Source organism: Danio rerio, chromosome 9 (genome assembly GCF_052040795.2).
Source record: "Danio rerio strain M-AB ecotype USA chromosome 9, GRCz13ab, whole genome shotgun sequence".
Taxonomy (NCBI): domain Eukaryota; kingdom Metazoa; phylum Chordata; class Actinopteri; order Cypriniformes; family Danionidae; genus Danio; species Danio rerio.
Genome location: NC_141029.1, coordinates 42,557,980 through 42,576,091, shown reverse-complemented (window position 1 = coordinate 42,576,091; position 18,112 = coordinate 42,557,980). Strand labels below are relative to the sequence as shown.

Genomic DNA, 18,112 nt, shown 5'->3' with positions numbered 1-18,112 from the left:
ACTCTTGATCGTCTCTGACTCTGTCTTACACAATTCTCGCAGATAGAGAGATCTTAATTCTCATGGCTTTCATCTTTCCTCCTCACTGTGTCTGGTGCTGCTGTAAATGCATCAGGCTTGACTGAAGAACAGCGTTAAGCTCTTGTGAGACACTTGGAAGTGCAGTTTGTATTGTAAGGGTATAACAGCAGGGCATGTGCTCCAAATCTCTCAATGCACTTGATCGCTGCTGTAGAATAACTGCTGACTTCAAATGTATTGATATTCAATACCATTTTTTTATATGCCGTGGGGAAATATTCCCGCAACATCCAGAGCATAAAATTTGAACCCCCCCCAAAAAAATTTTTTTTGTACAATTTGAAATTCAATGCAAGCAGTGTTGGGGAAGTTACTTTAAAACAGAAATCAATTATTGATAGCTAATTAAATCAAACACAATGTACAGTTTTTAAATGACTTTTCAATTGCTTGACTAGAAAAAAATACAAAAAATACACTCAAAAAATGTGCGTCACAGTGGCGTTGTAGTTAGCAGTTTGTAGTTAGTCACCTCACAGCAAGAAGGTTGCTGGTTCGAGTCTCGAGTGGGCCAGTCAGCATTTCTGTGTTCTCCCTGTGGTCATGTAGGTTTCCTCTGGGTGCTCTGGTTTCCCCCACAGTCCAAACACAAGCGCTATAGGTGAATTGGATAAACTAAATTGGCTGTATAGTGTATGAGTGTGTGTGTGAATGTGAGAGTGTATGGGTGTTTCCCAGTAGTGGGTTGTGGTTGGAAGGGCATGCGCTGCATAAAACATATGCCATTGACACTCAAAAAAATGAGATTTGCTGTTTGTTCAAACTACGCATTTAAAATGAGCTGAAACAAGATTCTTGATTTTTTAAGGGACAACGTTATTGTTTTATGTTTAATCCACTTAAATTTATAAAAATGAATAAGCTAATTACATTTTTTATGTATTTATTATTTTTTTATTATTATTACAATAAAAAATAAAATAAATTAAAAGCTAAAGTAGCAGTGTGCCGATTTTCTTTTAACCATACATACATCTCAACACACGTACAATAGAACTTAATCTCTTTATAATTGTTTTAATATGAGTCAAGCGGCTTTTAGCTTTGTTAATCTCTTAGCCAGAAGTTAAAAAAACGTAATTCTTTAGAAAAGTGAAACATCATATTTATCAAAACATGAAACATTTCAAAGTTATGACACCATGCTTCATACATACTATATACAGTGCTCAAAATAATTGAGTATACCCCATTTGAAAATGAATGTTTTATCCATTTCTCAGTGAAAATGGGTATATATATATATATATATATATATATATATATATATATATATATATATATATATATATATATATATATATTGGTGCATTTAAACAAAACAGATTTGTTAATTATATATTTATAAAATAATATATTAGTAACAAAACATCTTTAGAAATGGAAAGATAATATATGCAAATACATGCAAAATATTGCAAAAACAAAAAAGACAAACTACAAATTTCAACAAAATTGTATAATTTTTTTCATTTTTACTATTTCATATTTTTCTTAACATAAATTTGGGCTAATTTTTGAACCATTATCGTAAATTATTTTGTTAGATTAGCTCTGGATTTGGTATTAGTGCTGACAAATCTAATGTATATTGACAAATATCATATAGTAAAAAATCCTATTATAAAAATATGAATTTTAATGAGAGATTTGTAACCTTCTTATATTATATAAAAATATATTTGTATGACAAAAAATACAATTACTCTGCTCCTCTGAACTGCTCTATCCTGAACTTTAGAACTTATATACAGTGTTTGAGGCAATTACATTTTAAGTAACTGTAATTAAATTTGCTAAAAATAAAAAGTAATACCTCCCTTTATTAGTGTAAAAGTAATTTAATTACAGTAATGATTTAGTTTGTAACCCGTTACACCCAACACTGAATGCAAGTGCCCTTTCTGTAGTTCAAGTATCTCAGTTTACATCACATTGTCATTTTAGTTTAGAGTTTTAAACAGTCGTTGTTGTTCTTTTTTCCCTAACTTGTGTTCAATAAAATAAGCATAGAAAAACCAATTAAATTTTACAATTCCTAATTACAGTTCAGATAGTTCTTCTTAGCAGTTCTTCTTGTACTGTAGGTCTAACGCTTATTTGTCTTTTGTTGTTTAACATTAACATTTTGTTGTTTGACAGATATGCATAAGGCTGCTGTCACTTTAAAACTAATACACATACCAATACAGTGATAAAACCAACGCAATCTCACGCCAATTCGTAACTTTTTGATTTAGTGCCTAATTCGTATGAATTCGAATGATCTAATTTGTACAATTTAGTATGATTTGCTCATCACCCAATGATGGTTGGGGTTAGGGGTGGGGTTGGGTGACACGCCTACTTTTTAAAACCGTACATATTCGTAAGACTGAACTCATGCAAATTTGTTTGAATTAGCCACTAAACAGACAAAACGTAAAATATTTAAGTTTCCTTGTGAGATCAGGCTGGATAAAACACATGCATTTTCTTTCTCAACTGATTATGTTCGCTTTAGACATAACTGCCTGTTTTATGAGTGTAATCGCCAATTATTTTGAGTGTTTTGATGAGTGTCACTGATTGAGTGGTAGGAGATGCTGACATATAAGATCTCAATGTACTTATCCATTCAGCATGAAAGCAATATAGTATAATTTCAAAGATGTAAGCATAGATACTGTATGTAGTGAAATATCCATCTCTTTGCTGGTCTTCAAATCCATGAGCTCAATTATTAATTCTCTGTCCTGTTGTTTCTCAAGGGTGGGCGGTCTGGTCAGCATCCTGGTTGCGCTCTGTGTCCTCACTGGCTACTCCATCATGACTGCTAGCTTTGTCATCTATGAGGTTCAGGAACATCACACAGGCTCCAAGAGACTACAGCAAATCTCTGGCATCAGCGAACCTTTTTACTGGATCATCAACTTCTTCTATGATATGGTACTTCAGTATTAATAGATTGTATCCTTTTATATCTGATAAGTGATCTAAAATAAACAAGAAGAAACTGTTCAAATAACAATCCAAACTACATGAAATACTGTTGTAACAACAAAACCATTCGGGTTTCACTTTATTTTGTTGATCTTCTTTAAACATTAGCTATCTCTAGAGTTAAGCTAAGCTCATATAAACTTGAGTTGAAAAAAATTCAAACTGATGAAATCTGGTTGCATCAGGCACTTAAGGACAATCTTCACAGATTTCTTCCTCAAATCTCAGATATTCACACACCACAACATTTGACAATCATGGCACATCACATAACACAGGATCATCAAGCCAGAGGTTCCTCACGTGATCTCACCCAAATAATATTTACAATTGTTGGCTAGTGTTTTGCAGCTAGTACCCAAAAGGTATTGGTACAGTAGGCATGTAGTTACAAAGTTACTTATAGTCGACAAAATAAAGGGGACCATAAATAAAAAATAATAATAATAAAAAAAAAAAAATATATATATATATATATATATATATATATATATATATATATATATATATATATATATATATATATATATATATATATATATATATATATATATATATATATATATATATATATATATATATATATATATACACAGTCAGAATTATTAGCCCCCCTGTTTATTTTTCCCCAATTAATGTTTAACGGAGAGCAGATTTTTTTCAACACATTTCTAAACATAATAGTTTTAATAACTCATTTCTAATAACTGAATTATATTATCTTTGCCATGATGACAGTAAATAATATTTGACTAGATGTTTTTAAGACACTTCTATACAACTTAAAGTGATATTTTAAGACTTAACTAGGTTAATTAGGTTAACTAGGTGGGTTAGGGAAATTCTAATAATTCATACTTTAACTTTATACATGGCTCAGATTATTATAATTCAAATTATAATTAATTAAATAGGGAAGTCACTATAAAACAGTCATTATAAATGACTGAAATGTGAATTCATATGCCTTCATAAACTTTAATACAAATAACTTCTATTCCCTTATGTTCATGTACTTTCCAATGTGAGGGTTGGACACCCTGTCAAAATTGCTGTTCCATCCACCTATTTTATTTATTTTTTATTTTGGAGTATTGCATAAACATTGTAAATGGAAGATGGACATAAATTTTGAAAATGTACATGAAAACCACTGAGTAGGATAAATCCACTAAGAAATAATATGCATAAATTATGATTGAAACACGTAGTTTAAACACTGAACAAATTCCAGCATGCGCATCTAAAAAAGTCATGATTTTGCTTGAACAGATCATGTGACAACCAAAATTAGGCCAATTGGAGGATGGACAAACCAGTGAACCAACTACATTGTACAACATCTGATATGTTGATTTGGTCAATCTGTTATCAAAATGGGTCATTATTATTACTTCCTGAGTTCCTCAAAGAGCGTCTCGCGCCTTCAAAAGTCATTGCGCGTTCATTGCATTTCGTCTTCGTCTTCTGAAGCACAACTAACTTATTATTTAAGATAAAACGTCCAAATTGGCATTTCTTACCACAGCAAATTTAATTATTCTTTTTGATGTTTCCGGCAGTTTATCAGCAAGTGAAAATATAGTTTTATTTAATTTATTGGATGGAAACTGTGCTCAATTTGCAAATGTTATATGCAGTATTCCAGTTTTGCTCATAAGTTTAATTCACAACTAATCACATGAGATACACAAATAATTAACGGGCAAAAATAAGACTTTTTTTTTAACATATTTTCTTGTTTGAGAAGTCATTTCACATCACAATGGAGAAGAAAAAACGTGTTCGCAACTTTTATTTAGTGTCAACTTTAATGATAAAACATATTCCATGCAAGACTGTTTATATTTACAATGTGTGCTTTTCTGCATTGCAGGCTCTATACATGATTCCAGTGGTGCTGTCGGTGGTGATGGTCGCAGCATTTCAGCTCCCAGCCTTCACAGAGAGACAGAACCTTGCCGCGGTCACACTCCTACTGGTGCTATTTGGGTCAGCATGCATTAAAGTCCCTCTATCACCAGAGATTTTCCTGTCACAAGACAGACGTTTCATTAGAACATCTCCGTGCTGACAGCTCCTCAAGGCATTAGGGCTTCATGAATGTATTATTCAGCAAACGCTACACGTTGGCAAAGAGGACATTTTAGTTAATGCGCCACCTTTCAGGTAAACACAGGCTCTTTGCTAGGAAGAGGAGAGCCCCTTGAAGCTTTCCTGCAAGGCCTGAGCTCTGAAGAAGCGATTTCACACACTCCGTCACCCAGTTAATTGCATTGTGGAGAGCAGTGAGGCCACTCACAGTCAGACTTTAGGCTTCAGAGCTCCAGGCTGCTTGGGAGGCCCTTCATTGTGTGAAGTCAGCAGTCTGGCCTGCATTCATCCTGCCTGTGAGCTCACCGGCTCTCTTCCCATAAATAACCACACATCACAGCCATCCGACCACTTTCCCTTCAACCTGCTTAATTGCTTTTGTTTAGCTGAGCGATGTGGACTTTCCACCACTAACAATAGGCGCACACAGGCCGGCAAATGGGTACATGCACACACACACACACATAGTACACCCTGAGTTTAAACACATCCTCTTCCTTGACCCCGCCACCCCAATCACCAAGAGTAATGAATAAAAAAGCAGATCATTCTGTAAAGCTGAAGAGGCGAGAGAATGCTTCACCAAGAGGAAATAGATGAACTCATTTATCTTCTGGCCTCTTAGCTCAACTGTGGAATATATTCTCTCTCTCTCGCTCTCGCTTTGCTAAACTCAGAGCGGAAGTCTTACTATAGTTCTTTTGTCTTTTTGATGCATGCAACCTAAAATTGACTGATTTTATAGGTTTTTTTATGTCTCTTTTTTTAGATTTTCCACCTTCCCTTGGATGTACCTTCTATCCGCGATGTTCAAAGATACAGAGATGGCTTTCATTGGTTATGTTTGCATCAATCTCTTCATCAGTGTCAACACCATCATTTCCACATCCATCATATACTTCCTCGGTCAGCTCAACCAGAATGACCAGGTGAGCAATGAGTCAGAGAGACGATCATGTACAGTATATAGGCACCTGGCTGAGTGCCTCAGTGTCCCACTAGTGATGGTATACAGCCACATCGCACTGCTACGAGTGTGATATTGCATTTATACAACAGAATGAGGGCATAATCCTGTATATAAACAAAGATCAAACACGAGAGAGTCTCAGAATTCTTTTGTATGAGGAACTACTTTCTTCCGCCGTTCATTCACATCTGCAGCTGACGTCAGAACAGCAGAAGCCATTACTAATTCAACAACATCACTTTAGAGCTACTATTTAAATGATTCTCTAGCATAATATCTACAGTGATGACAAAAAAGGTGATTTTACACACACATTTTAATATTTTAAGGCTGAACGGCATGAAATGTCATCAGTCTACAGAGATTTCTCAGGATTTGTCTGTTGCTGTTATTGTGATCGGGATATCACAATAATTAACCCTGAAAAAGACAGAGCAAAGCAAACACTACCAGTTTCTTTGGTATAATACATCAATGCAAAATACTGAAGAGGGAGATCAGCTTAGAATGTCACTTACCTGATTTATACAAATTTGCTCTGCTGTAGTTTGAAGTTTATGGTGAGAAAATGCTGTTTCTCTCCCCTAAGGACTTTTTATGCGGCCTCTGTCGCCATCTTGTGGCGAAACATCAACCATTACTTTCTTTGGTCTGCTCAGACAGGCTAATGTGGCCGATGCATTCAATCTGATGCCCTGGAAATTATAAATATTTTTAAAAATCCTTATAAATAAACTGCATTGTTGCAATCTAAACAACTGCATTTTCAGCTAAAAAAGCCTTAAAAGTACATTATGTTTTTTTTGTTGTTATGTTTTATGTTGTCCAACAGCAGCAATTTTTATCAAACTGTAGAGTGTCCTCTGCTTGTTGCTGTATGTTGGTGGAGTAATACACAAGAGTGAATGGTGTAGCACTTTATATTTACTACACACTATGAATTATCTATTAAGCATTAGCAAACAGTGAATTTATTATTTGTTAAGCATTAACTCTACATTAATAAACATTACTAAGGAGTTTATTTAATTTAAAATATGCTTAATAATTATTCTTTCATACTTTGTTACTGATAAATTCTTCATGACTAAATTAAGTATGGCATTATTTAAAAATAATTTATATTTAAGAGTGGTTGGGGTATTTAAGTTCATTCAGAATGAGTTAGTAAATGATTAATACATATTAAAATCAACATTTATATATTATTATTCAGGCATATACTAATAGTTGAGCCTTTAATTGTTATTTTTGATGAATTTATAAAGCATACATTCTCCTCGCTTTAGATTAGGTCACAAAACTGCATGACGTTAAATTAATAAAGCATTTATTAACATATTACTATTAGTATATGCTTGAATAATAAGAAATGCATATGTTAATTTGAATAGTTTATTAATCATTTCCTAACGCATTTTGATTAATCTTTAAAAAACAGCAACGTCTCTCAAATAACTGGTTTGTAAATGATGCAATACTTAATTTAGTAATGAAAAAATAATAAATAACAAAATATAAAAATAAAATCACATTATATATGTGCTTATAAGTAAAGAGTAGAGCACTTGTATCTGCAGTTATAAACTGCTTACCAACATGTAAACAGAGAGTTAATGCTTATATCTTCTTGCTTTTTTGGGGAATTAAATATTTTAATAGTTTTTTTTTTCTTGATGTTTCTTATGATCGCCAAGGTTTGATAAAAATATATTATTACAGTTTTAAAATATATTGTTCATTTTTATGTTTTAGAAACAATTGTATCCTTATAATGACAAAGCTTTAATTTGCAGCATCCTTAGTCCGTTGTTAAATCAGGGACTGAGCTAAAGGAAAATGAATCAATAATCAATTTTTCTGCATCACATTATTCCAAGATCATTGGAATATGCTGATTTTGGTGCTTAAAAAGTTTGTTATTCATTAATGGTTACCATAAATCTATACATTTCATATAATTATCATCAGTTTTATGCACTATTGCTAAAAAGTACTCACCACAATCTTTTAATCTCTAGTTCAACATGTGACTATAATATAAAATAAGAATATAATATAAGTTTTCACCAAACAAATAACCCTATCAAAATAGAATAGCTTTGCAGATTGTCCTTTCTTCTCTAACCTGGATCTCACTCTTCATTTCAGAGCATCCAGAATATCTACCAAACCATGAGCAACATATTTCTAGTCTTCCCTCAGTTCAGCTTTGGCAATGGGTTGATGGAGCTGGCACGGGTTGACATGCAGGTGCAGATCTTGAGCGGTTTTGGAGTGGATGCCTACAAGAACCCCTTCAGCATGGATGTTCTGGGCTGGATGTTCATTTCCATGTTCCTGCAGGGCTTCATCTGCTTCACGCTCCGCCTGCTGCTTAACAAGACACTCCTTCGCAAAGTCAGGTATACCTGAGGCTCTGACACTATGAGCCTTATTATACACTCAATGCAGAGCCGTGTACGACAAGTATTATTTGCCAGTTTCAGTCTGGTGCAGGTATCATTTTCACATCCTGTGCCATGTTGTTTAAATAGCGAACGCATTTGCGCCTGTTTGAGTGCCCTTGGGTGTGCGGGCATGAATAGGAGGTGTGTTAGGGCTTATTCACACTGAAAGCGTCTTTGCTTACAAAAAAATGCAAGACTCAATGCTTTGTAATGGTTTGAAAAAAAAGCACAGCATAAAGCAGGAGGGTATCTGGACACTGAGTGCCTGTAAACAGAAACTTGCAATGGAAAAAAAATGTGGCGCTCACGTGCAAGGCTCTATAAAAGACACGAGATGCGAGCACAATGGACACAGATGTCTGTCAAGCACGTGTTTACATAGAAAAACAATAGAAAAGTAGTGCATTAGCAAGGAAAAACGCGCAGTAACACGCATTGTTGTTTTGAGGCAACTGAAATAGATCCCACATTGACCAATTACAAGCTGGTCTAAAGTAAACAGTGCAGTTTTTGTTGTTATTTAAAGTCTGTGTTGGTGATTTACACCTCTAGGCAGGTCTAAAACCCCCAGATACACATTGCGTATTACACAAACAGAGATGTGCAGCAACACAAAAATCTTTAAATAGGAGAAATTGAAGGATAAAAATTCATTCATTTCATTCATTTTCTTGTCAGCTGAGTCGCTTTATTAATCCAGGGTCGCCACAGTGGAATGAACCACCAACTTATCCAGCAAGTTTTTACGCAGCGGATGCCCTTCCAGCCACAACCCATCTCTGGGAAACATCCACACACACATTTACATGCACACTCATACACTACGGACAATTTAGCCTACCCAATTCACCTGTACCGCATGTCTTTGGACTGTGGGGGAAACCGGAGCACCCGTAGGAAACCCACACGAACGTAGGAAGAACATGCAAACTCCACACAGAAATGCCAACTGAGCACAGGCTCGAACCAGCATCCCAGCGACCTTCTTGTTGTGAGGCGACAGCACTACCTACTGCGCCACTGCTTTGCCCTAAGGATAAAAATGTTAAATATATTTATTGTTTACATAAAAATAAAAACAATTATTATGGATAGTCATGGCATGTATCAAAATTAGCCCTCTTACCTGTTTGCAGTAATGAGGAATAACATTGGCTAATTGCAGATCCATTTTCTTGCTAGTGAACCGCTCAGTTTTTACAAAATCGACCAAGCAAACATTAAATCTCCACTCATTCTGACGCTCGATTTGAACTGCAGCATATCGTCTTGAACATGTCTATATGCCTAAATGCATTGAGTTGCTGTTATGTGATTTGCTGATTAGAAATTTGCGGTAATGAGCAGTTGGACACGTGTACCTAATAAAGTGGCCGGTGAATGTATATGGTTTAAATAGCTCCAAATGCCAGGATTAAGTGTTGAAATCTTTATGGAAATGCATGAAGTGATACACTATGTAATCTTAATGCAATATAAGTGGCTTTAGATAAAAGCATCTGCTAAATGCTTGACTACTAATGTATAAAATTATATATTATATCTTTCATTTTTGGTGCGTTGGTGTGTTCTTCACAGGCGGTTATTCTGCTGGAAGAGGAATGCTGTTCAGAGTTATAGTCCTAATGAAGATGAAGATGTGCTGGATGAACGTCTGCGTGTGGGCCGTGGAGATGCAAGCTCTGATATTCTGCAGGTTAATCACCTGACTAAGGTGTACCAAAACTTCAGCAAGAGGGTACAGGCGGTGAAGAGTCTGTCTGTGGGCATCCCAGCTGGCGAGGTCTGTGCTATTTGCATATTAATATTCATTATGAGAGTGTTTACATGAAAATCAATATTCCAGTCTAGAGTCAACATGAAATGGAATTTGCAGCCTATTTTATTTTCCTAATTAGATCTATTTCTTATAATCAACATGAATATGATTTGGCGCATTGGGTTTTATTTGATCTGAAAAGTGGATGTTGTGTTGTAGTTCATTTTAATCATATGATCATTTACTTACTTTATTCCAATATCTGTTTATTTCTATTGTTTTTCCTTTGAAATATATAACATTTTCTAACCCTATTTTTTTATAATTATGTTTATTGGGTTTTCACATTAATACAGACATAACAAAACATCTTCAAAAGAAAAATATCAAACAAATCAATGGCGAAAAAAAAATAAAAAAGGAAAAGAAAAAAAGCTCTGATTATATATAAAACAGGACTACCCCAAATAAAACAGATCAGAAAAAGGGCTAAAACATTGCCTATTTTTCAAATAATAATACAGTTACAGTATTCCTTTAATCGTGATAGGGCAAAACTACAATAGATTCCAAATAATCCAAATATGGACTCTAAAATTTTTTACAGTTTTTTTTTGTGTTAAACATGGGTAGGATGTTCCACGGGAATTAACTCAAAAATTATCTTCTGCCAACCTTTACATGATGGAGATTTAGCACTAATCCAAGTAAAATATTTTTATGGCGGCAAAGGTTAATGTGTTATGCAATTTCTTATTAGCTGATGAAAAAATGCGTCCATTAGGTATACCCAAAATCAATGAAACTGGGTCAAAATGCAACAGCATGTTAAAGATCTTTTCCATTTCCCCCAGCACCAAAGACCAAAACCTTTGCAGTCTGTTACATGACCACATACAATGCGTTAAAGTACCTACATCAGTTTTACATTTCGAACACATAGGCAAATTAGAAGGGTTAAATAAATGTCTGTGGTTAGGGGAGATATGGAGTCTGTGAATTATTTTATATTGTATTTCTTTTGTATGTGTGCAAACAGATATTTTCTTTGCAATCGTGAATAGGCCTTGGCTACTATAAACAGGAAAATTTGCTCTGAATGTAAAACTAAATAAATTGCTAAATTCTCTAGACAAATGAAAGAGTACAGTATGCAGCTCACAACAAAGGTGGAAAGTTTTTGCGTATCATATTTAACATCGTTTACTACAAGTTTTATGTAATTTCGCTTACATGGATAATTGAATATTAATCAGATGATGTCATTACGCTGCTGTCCCGTCAGAAAATCGTTGCCTTGCTGATCATGATTTCAAGGATCGAAAGATCACTTCTTAATAACACACGCAAGGATCTCAGATCAATTCATCCAGACATTTTAATCCGATTCGTGAACTTGTTTGAAGAACCAAATTAGCCAGAGATCAGTTTAGATCCAAGATCCAGGATCTGCCAAATCATCTTAGACCATTTAAGCGAGGTATGAAGAATGGACCCCAGGAGGCAGAGAATTGTATTTAATTACTTTATTTATACAGAATATATATAACATATATGATTTGCTGACTTTATTTGATTTAAAAAAATCTTAATTGGAATTTTTGTCTAGTTTCTAGTCTAAATATTTACATTTCAAGGCAAAAACAGGATAATCTTACTTACCCCACTGGCAGATTATTTAGCATGTTTTAAGAAAAAAAGCTCTTAATTTAGACAAATTTTTACTTCTGAAGTTGAAAACAAAACAACTTTTTTACTTGATCTAAGAATTATTAGATATTTGGACCGGAAAGGAGACAAAGCAAAATAAGAAACACGTTTTTTTGCAATGTGATTATTCAATTTCTGTACCTGACTACTGTTAGACTCCCCAGAAAATGGTTGTTGCTAGATCAGATACAGTTGTGGCTGGAAGTTAACAAGAATTATTTATATTATTTATTAAATTTCCCATTTATTGGATTTTATTAACGTCTACCCCTACCCTAAACTTAAACCCAATCATCACTGTAATGTAAAAACAGTAGTTGTACCGAGTATTAATTATGCTATCTATTAAATTACCCACTAAATTATATTTTTTAACGCCTACCCCCACCTGACCCCAAACCCAACCATCACAGTAACTTTAAAATAAGAATTATTGTTATATAGTATCATAAAAAATGCTGCTATAATGTTGTGCATATCACACTTCAAGCCGGCTGCGTATGCGATCCAGACTTTACTTCTGAGAATCGTCAATAGAGCTATTCAAACTATCGTGTGTTACTATTCATATCGCAAAACTTATTTTAATATTGAATTTTTCCAATAACATGCAGCCCTTACTGTAAATCATTAATAACTATAGACTAGTGTAAAGATAATTGCATCATTGGTCAATTTGTATTGTTCAAAACCTGGAAAAAATTCTTCACAAACTGATTCCAATGAACTTAACCATTATAGTTATCATCCTTGGCATGAAAAGGCTTTAGCACTTCAAACTTTATATAAGCAGGAAAAAGTTTTGTACAAACATTAAATATGAAACGACCAAATCAATAACGTTTCAAACAGAATGTGGATGTTTGTTGAGAAATGCGCATGTCGTGTATACAATCATCACAAGGGAACTCAGCTATATATTTCCAAACATTCCCTTTTAAAGCACTTGGCAAATATGCCCTGCTTCATTATTTTTTACCTCCGAATGTTTGTTTTTTTTATATAAGATTTATGATAGTGTAAGAATAATCAATGACAGTTACACATTGAATGTGAATTATGTTTCTTCAGTGCTTTGGATTGCTTGGAGTCAATGGTGCAGGAAAGACCACTACCTTTAAGATGCTGACGGGAGACATCAGCCCTTCTGGCGGCTCGGCCAAGATCCGTGACATTGACGGGTACCTTTTTTTCCTTCCCCCTTTAAAAACGACATCTGTTACTTTAACTGTTTGCATCGTCTTTTTCTAATGCACTCCCAGCTATTTACTAGACATTTGTGTTGGTTTTCATTGCCTGTTCATAAATCTCTCTGGCCTGTGTCCTCAGGAGGATGGTTGACATCATAGACTGCAGGAGAGAGGGCATAAACATTGGTTACTGCCCTCAGGTGGACGCACTGGATGACCTTCTGACTGGGGAGGAACATCTCTATTTTTACGCCCGCATCAGGGGCATCTCCAAGAGGGACATTAGCCAGGTAAGGTCACAACTACATCATCCTCTCGCTCGTTTTTGGCAAAGGTCATTTTCTTATCAAAGTGACCTACAGAAAGTGCATGTATTCTGTGGAAATGATAGCTATGATTAGGGTTTTGTTTATATTTTCTTTTGATTTTTAGTTCCTAATTTATGAAGTATTATATGACACTGATAGCTGATGAAATGCAGCTTCACCATCTAAGGAATATTTGACGTTTAAACTAAGTTAACTCCCTGGGGTCGACGAACACAGAGACACGTATTAGCAGATTAAGTCATAAAATGCTGTCATTATTTAACGTATTGATAAGACAAGCACAGATTTGAAAACTGTAAAGGGTCTATTTTTATTTGTATATATTATTAATTACAACAAAGCAATATGTTTTTGTAAAATTAGCAAAACAGACAGGGAGTGCTTTCTCTTTCACAATATGTCATTTCTCCCCTAGAGGGCGCAAATTCACAACAAACAAATGTGTAATTTAATGACGGTGTGACTGTGGCAGTTGTCATCTTCATTACATCCTACAGATGAGCTAAATTTTAGTACATTTATGTGGGATGGCAATTGTTCTAGTGGTTTATGGATATTTGAATTGGTTAAGATGTTTTTTCAGAATGAAAAAGAAAGTTGTTCTGTTACAAAAGCTGGTATTAGATTATTTAACCTCTCCTTTTTGAATGAGTTTATTCATATTTTAATAATTTGCTTATTTTTATTATTGAATATTTAAAAATGTTCACGATTATCTCTTCTTAAGTGTATCGCACTGATACCTAAACAAATTAATTATACGAGTAATATTAATTATTCACCTTCATAATCATGTTCAACTCCTGTCTCTATCCTACTATATAATTAGTCATTTTATAATCAGTGTTTTATGCCAGTGGTCCGTCCCCTGGATCATAGATCTTCTGACGTTTCTTTTAAAAATTTAAAATCCTAGCACAGTCATCATTTTAGTTTGTTTATATTAATGAGTCTTCTTTAGCTTGTATTATTGTATTTTTTAAGGGCAATTTAGTCATGGCAGAAAATATATTTTGCAACAAATGTGCAGCATTTAGGAAAAAAATGAAAGGGCTCATCACCTTAAATTTGTTTCAAATAATTTTGTTAAAAAATCATGACTAAATTGTAAATCGTGAGATTAGTACTGTAATCATATCGAATCGTGAGTCAGATTAATTGTTTCATCCCTATTGGACAATCATATCTTGTTAACTTGTTAGTCAGGGTTCGAAGTGAATAACCTAAGCTTTAACATATCGTCTCAGAAAACATTCTGCCCCTTAGCACAGAATTTACTCAGCATCTAAACGCATCAACCGGCTTTCTGTTGGCTTATTATAGGTGCAAAATAATGCAATGTGTTCTCACATTAGATTAATCTCACATTTAATATAGGAAGAGTTTAGATGCAAAAACCTCTAAATGCTGTCTGGAATTTTCTTCTAAAATGAGCATTTTCATCAGGATCCTGTGTGTATGTTCAGTAACGTCACTTTTATGGCAAAGAATAAGTTCTTTTTCTGGTCTTTAAAGGCAAATATCTCCACATAAACAAAAGGGGATGACAATAATGTTCTATTTTATATGGGAATTTCAGATGGCAGTTTTTTTTTTGCATCTGAACTCATCATATTATCCATGAATGGCAAATAATTTAACTTAGAAATGCTTAAGAAACACCCTTAAAAGGAATCGTCATGTAAACAAAAATTTTATTGGCAGGGTATCAGAGGAAATAGTAATTATCACATTGTAATACTCTTACTTTAAGTAGTTTATAATAGTTATTTTTATTGTAAGTATTGGTTCTTTATCTTGACAATATATATTTTAGGATTCTTTCCATCACTGGACACAAATCACTGACCCACTGATATATCATTTAAATCTCGAACAAAGGTTTTGCATCTGTTTCTCATGAAGTGTGTCTCTAGTTTGATGATGTCTTTCCACACAAGTAAAAAATATGCTTCTGCTGTCGCCACCAAGCTTTTTAACTATTAATTAACTTCACCAGTTTCAACCATCATCGACCGCGGCCTGGAAACCCCTGTTGGATTCCAGAAGGCTTTGTGAATAGATCTCAGTTTGGTATAGTCTCAGTATTGCATTTGACAGGAAGCAGTTGGCTCTCCTCCGCATTGATTAACGAGGAAGCCAATTAATCTTGCATTCTCTCAGGTTTATTGGTAAAAAGCACTTCTTAAAAACTCACCCTTGGCCACAGATGCGAAATCTTTATTTTTAGTTTTACTAAAGACTGATACACTGGTCTGAGAGAATATAGCTAGCTTGCATAAAAGGTTGTAATGTCACTTTATCAAGCAGTTCTGAAAGTTGAAATAGCATCCACATCCAACAATAGACCTGTATGTGTTATTAATAGCTGTTTGTATCACTCAATTGTGGCTTTTATTGTTTAGGGATGCCCTGAAATGGAAATTTTAGCTGTTATTGATAACTAGGCCCACCTGGAATCTGTTTGCTCAGAAATTCACACGTTTTTTAGCCCACTGTCAAATCTGTTAATTTATTAATGCATGTAAATACAGTGAAAAAAGTATTTTTGCTACTTGTTGAAACTACTTATTTAATGTTACAGCCCCATCCCTGTCTTTGTATGTGTCTGACTCGTTTTGTTATGTCTGTTACTCCTTGCTGTTGTCCTCTCGTGCCACACCCATGTTAATGTTAGTTGTCCTGGAGTGTCATTGTCTCCTCCCCTTGTTACGTCATCCATATGATAAGCCTTGTTGCTGTCACCTGTATAAATAGCCCTTGTATTTCAGTGAGTGTTTGTCTGTTGTTGAATGTGGTAGCTGATTTGTGGCTGATTTCTGTGAGTTTTGGTTTTTTTGAATAATAAAAAAAAAACAGAACAGCTGTTTTAATTTTATGACTTTCACTTCAGAAAAGTTGGAACGGATCTCTGAACATTATTAGGTAACTATTCATCATTGTTTTTACATAGCAGCAATAAAGTCGATATACAAATTAGACACCAAGCTTCAATAATCAGTTAAATGTAGAGAACAAATGAGGTTTTAAATCTTACTTTAGAGTCGGAAGCATTTGTTTTGTGTTATGCGGTTTCAAACTGTTTAGAAGATAAATCACACTGTTTTATCTCTGTTTTCTTTTTCATTGCATCCTGCACAGTATTCTGATGTAGAAAGCTTAAAGCTGAACTGAATCTATCAACTCTGTTATGATCGGAGAGTGTGACACATTAATGAAGTTATGAGCGCACGGCTCTATAACACACACACATTTCTCCATTCATTTAATTCAGGTTTATGTCTGCTGATATTTTTTAACGTTGGTTAGCCTGTGCAGAAATGATCTCAAATAATACATATAATATACTGATCAATTTAACTGATTTATAATAATTAACATTTCCCATAGTTTCATTTTTTCTGTGATACTGGTTTTCATATACTTACATAGCTTTTTTAAGATCTGAACAGTATTGTCATAATCCTATGGTCTTTTACTGCCTAAAATAAAAAAAAAAGCTTTATATTATGCTCTAACACTACCTAACAAAAGTTTTTTCATCAATCCTAGATGTAAGAGCAACAAATAATAACTTGACTTCTAGTTAATTATTTGGAAAAGTGGCAGAGGGTAGATTTATCCGCATAATCATCTGTTGAACTGCATCCCAATCATCACAAATACTAAAGACCTATTGGAACCCGCATAGACCCAAGATTCTCACAGAAATCAGTCAAGTTTGGTGAAGGAAAAATCGTGGTTTGGGTTTACATTCAGTATGGGGGCATGCGAGAGATCTGCAGAGTGGATGGCAACATCAACAGCCTGAGGTATCAAGACATTTGTGCTGCCCATTACATTACAAGCCACAGGAGAGGGCAAATTCTTCAGCAGGATAGCGCTCCTTCTCATACTTCAGCCTCCACATCAAAGCTCCTGAAAGCAAAGATGTGAAGGTGCTCCAGGATTGGCCAGCCCAGTCACTAGATGTGAACATTATTGAGCATGTCTGGGGTAGGATGAAGGAGGAGGCGCTGAAAATGAATCCAAAGAATCTTGATGAACTCTGGGAATCCTGCAAGAATGCGTTCTTTGCCATTCTAGAAGACTTTATTAATAAGTTATTAATAAATTGGTCAGCCCAGTCACCAGACATGATTATTATTGAGCATGTCTGGGGTAAGATGAAGGAGGAGGCATTGAAGATGAATCCAATTAATCTTGATGAACTCTGGGAGTCCTGCAAGTATGCTTTCATCGCCATTCCAGATGACATTAATAACAAATTATTCATAAATTATTAATAAATTGGCCAGCCCAGTCACCAGATATGAACATTATTGAGCATGTCTGGGGTAAGATGAGGGAGGAGGCATTGAAGATGAATCCAAAGATTCTTGATAAACTCTGGGAGTCCTGCAAGAACTCTTTTGCCATTCCAGATGACTTTATTAATAAGTCATTTGAGTCATTGCAGATATGTATAGATGCAGTCGTCCAAGCTCATGAGAGTCATACACAATATTAGTTATCTTTCCACTGCACTATGAGTTTATATTCTATAC

At 34.5% G+C, this 18,112-nt stretch overlaps 1 protein-coding gene across 2 annotated transcripts in view; it reads left to right on the top strand.

Annotated features, from left to right (window-relative positions):
- Positions 1 to 18,112, top strand: part of abca12 (ATP binding cassette subfamily A member 12) — a 161,131-nt gene that overhangs the window by 131,467 nt on the left and 11,552 nt on the right. For both annotated transcript variants that reach the window (XM_087268247.1, XM_087268246.1), the window contains 7 exons: positions 2,832 to 3,009; positions 4,940 to 5,055; positions 5,927 to 6,086; positions 8,279 to 8,532; positions 10,156 to 10,360; positions 13,118 to 13,227; positions 13,376 to 13,526. In XM_087268247.1, the coding sequence (XP_087124373.1) occupies positions 2,832 to 3,009; positions 4,940 to 5,055; positions 5,927 to 6,086; positions 8,279 to 8,532; positions 10,156 to 10,360; positions 13,118 to 13,227; positions 13,376 to 13,526 (1,174 nt within the window). The remainder of the gene's footprint in view (positions 1 to 2,831; positions 3,010 to 4,939; positions 5,056 to 5,926; positions 6,087 to 8,278; positions 8,533 to 10,155; positions 10,361 to 13,117; positions 13,228 to 13,375; positions 13,527 to 18,112) is intronic.